General features: G+C 54.9%; 1 protein-coding gene across 1 annotated transcript in view; it reads left to right on the forward strand.

Annotated features, from left to right (window-relative positions):
• Positions 1–1,112, forward strand: part of SEMA6B (sema domain, transmembrane domain (TM), and cytoplasmic domain, (semaphorin) 6B) — a 15,226-nt gene that overhangs the window by 5,863 nt on the left and 8,251 nt on the right. The window contains exon 9 of the mRNA XM_008592512.1: positions 369–457. Coding sequence (XP_008590734.1) covers positions 369–457 — 89 coding nt within the window. The remainder of the gene's footprint in view (positions 1–368; positions 458–1,112) is intronic.

The following is a 1,112-nucleotide window of genomic DNA, read 5'->3' on the forward strand; positions in this document are numbered from 1 at the left end:
TTTTGAAGATAAAGCTAGAGGAAAGATTTCAGTTGGATCTCAAGTAGATGCTGGGCCGGCCCGTGGCTCACTCGGGAGAGTGCGGTGCTGATAACACCAAGGCCACGGGTTCGGATCCCATATAGGGATGGCCGGTTCGCTCACTGGCTGAGTGTGGTGCTGATAACACCAATTCAAGGGTTAAGATCCCCTTACTGGTCATCTTTTAAAAAAATAAAAAATAAAAATAAAAAAATAAAGTAGATGCTGCTGAAACCAGCCTAGGTCTCCCCTTCACCACAAAAGTGGCCACCCAGGCTGATGTGTTCCCAGTCCCAGAAACCCCTTGTCATGTCAGGGGCTGGGATCTGACCCCTCCTCTCCTACAGAGCCCTACTTCGTCCACGCGGTGGAGTGGGGCAGCCATGTCTACTTCTTCTTCCGGGAGATTGCGATGGAGTTTAACTACCTGGAGAAGGTGAAGCCCTGCCCTGCCCTGCTCCCCACCCCGCACCCCCATTGCCACTGAGTCCCGGGCTGTGGGACATGTTCCTGAGAGGTTCTGGTCGTGGGAAGTGGGGGGTAGAGATGAATCCATGAATCCACCAGGGGCAAGAGGGTCTGGCCCTCCACCTCTGCTCCTCAGGGTCCCCCCAAGCCAGACCCAGGCCCCTGAGACTGAAGGTACTTATGAAGCAGCCTTGGTGCACCCAGCCCTGGTGAGGGACGTGGGTTTGGAGTCAGATACCCCGGGGGCTGTTGCTATTCACCTGTCCGCCCACCCACCTACCAGGCATTTATCCATCTTTCATCCACTGTCTACCCACCTACCGTCCCACACAGCCACCCTCCCACTTACCCTCTATCTGCTCTTCAGCCCACCCACAGGTCCATCCACCAATCTTCCACCTGTCCATCCACCCATCTGTCCATCTCCCACTCATGCACCTGTTCACCCATGTCTCCATCTACCTGTCTGTTCGCTCGTTATCACCAGCCAGCCATCCACCTGTCCTACTTTGTCAGCTCGTCCTTCCACCGTCCATCTCTCCATTGACCTGCCCAGCTTTCTATGTGTCCAGTTGTCTAGCCCATCTCTGGCTCATAACCTGCTCACCCATGTCACTCAACTT

The sequence above is a fragment of the Galeopterus variegatus genome, unplaced genomic scaffold, assembly GCF_000696425.1.
Source record: "Galeopterus variegatus unplaced genomic scaffold, G_variegatus-3.0.2 Scaffold7981, whole genome shotgun sequence".
In the NCBI taxonomy this organism is placed as follows: Eukaryota; Metazoa; Chordata; class Mammalia; order Dermoptera; family Cynocephalidae; genus Galeopterus; species Galeopterus variegatus.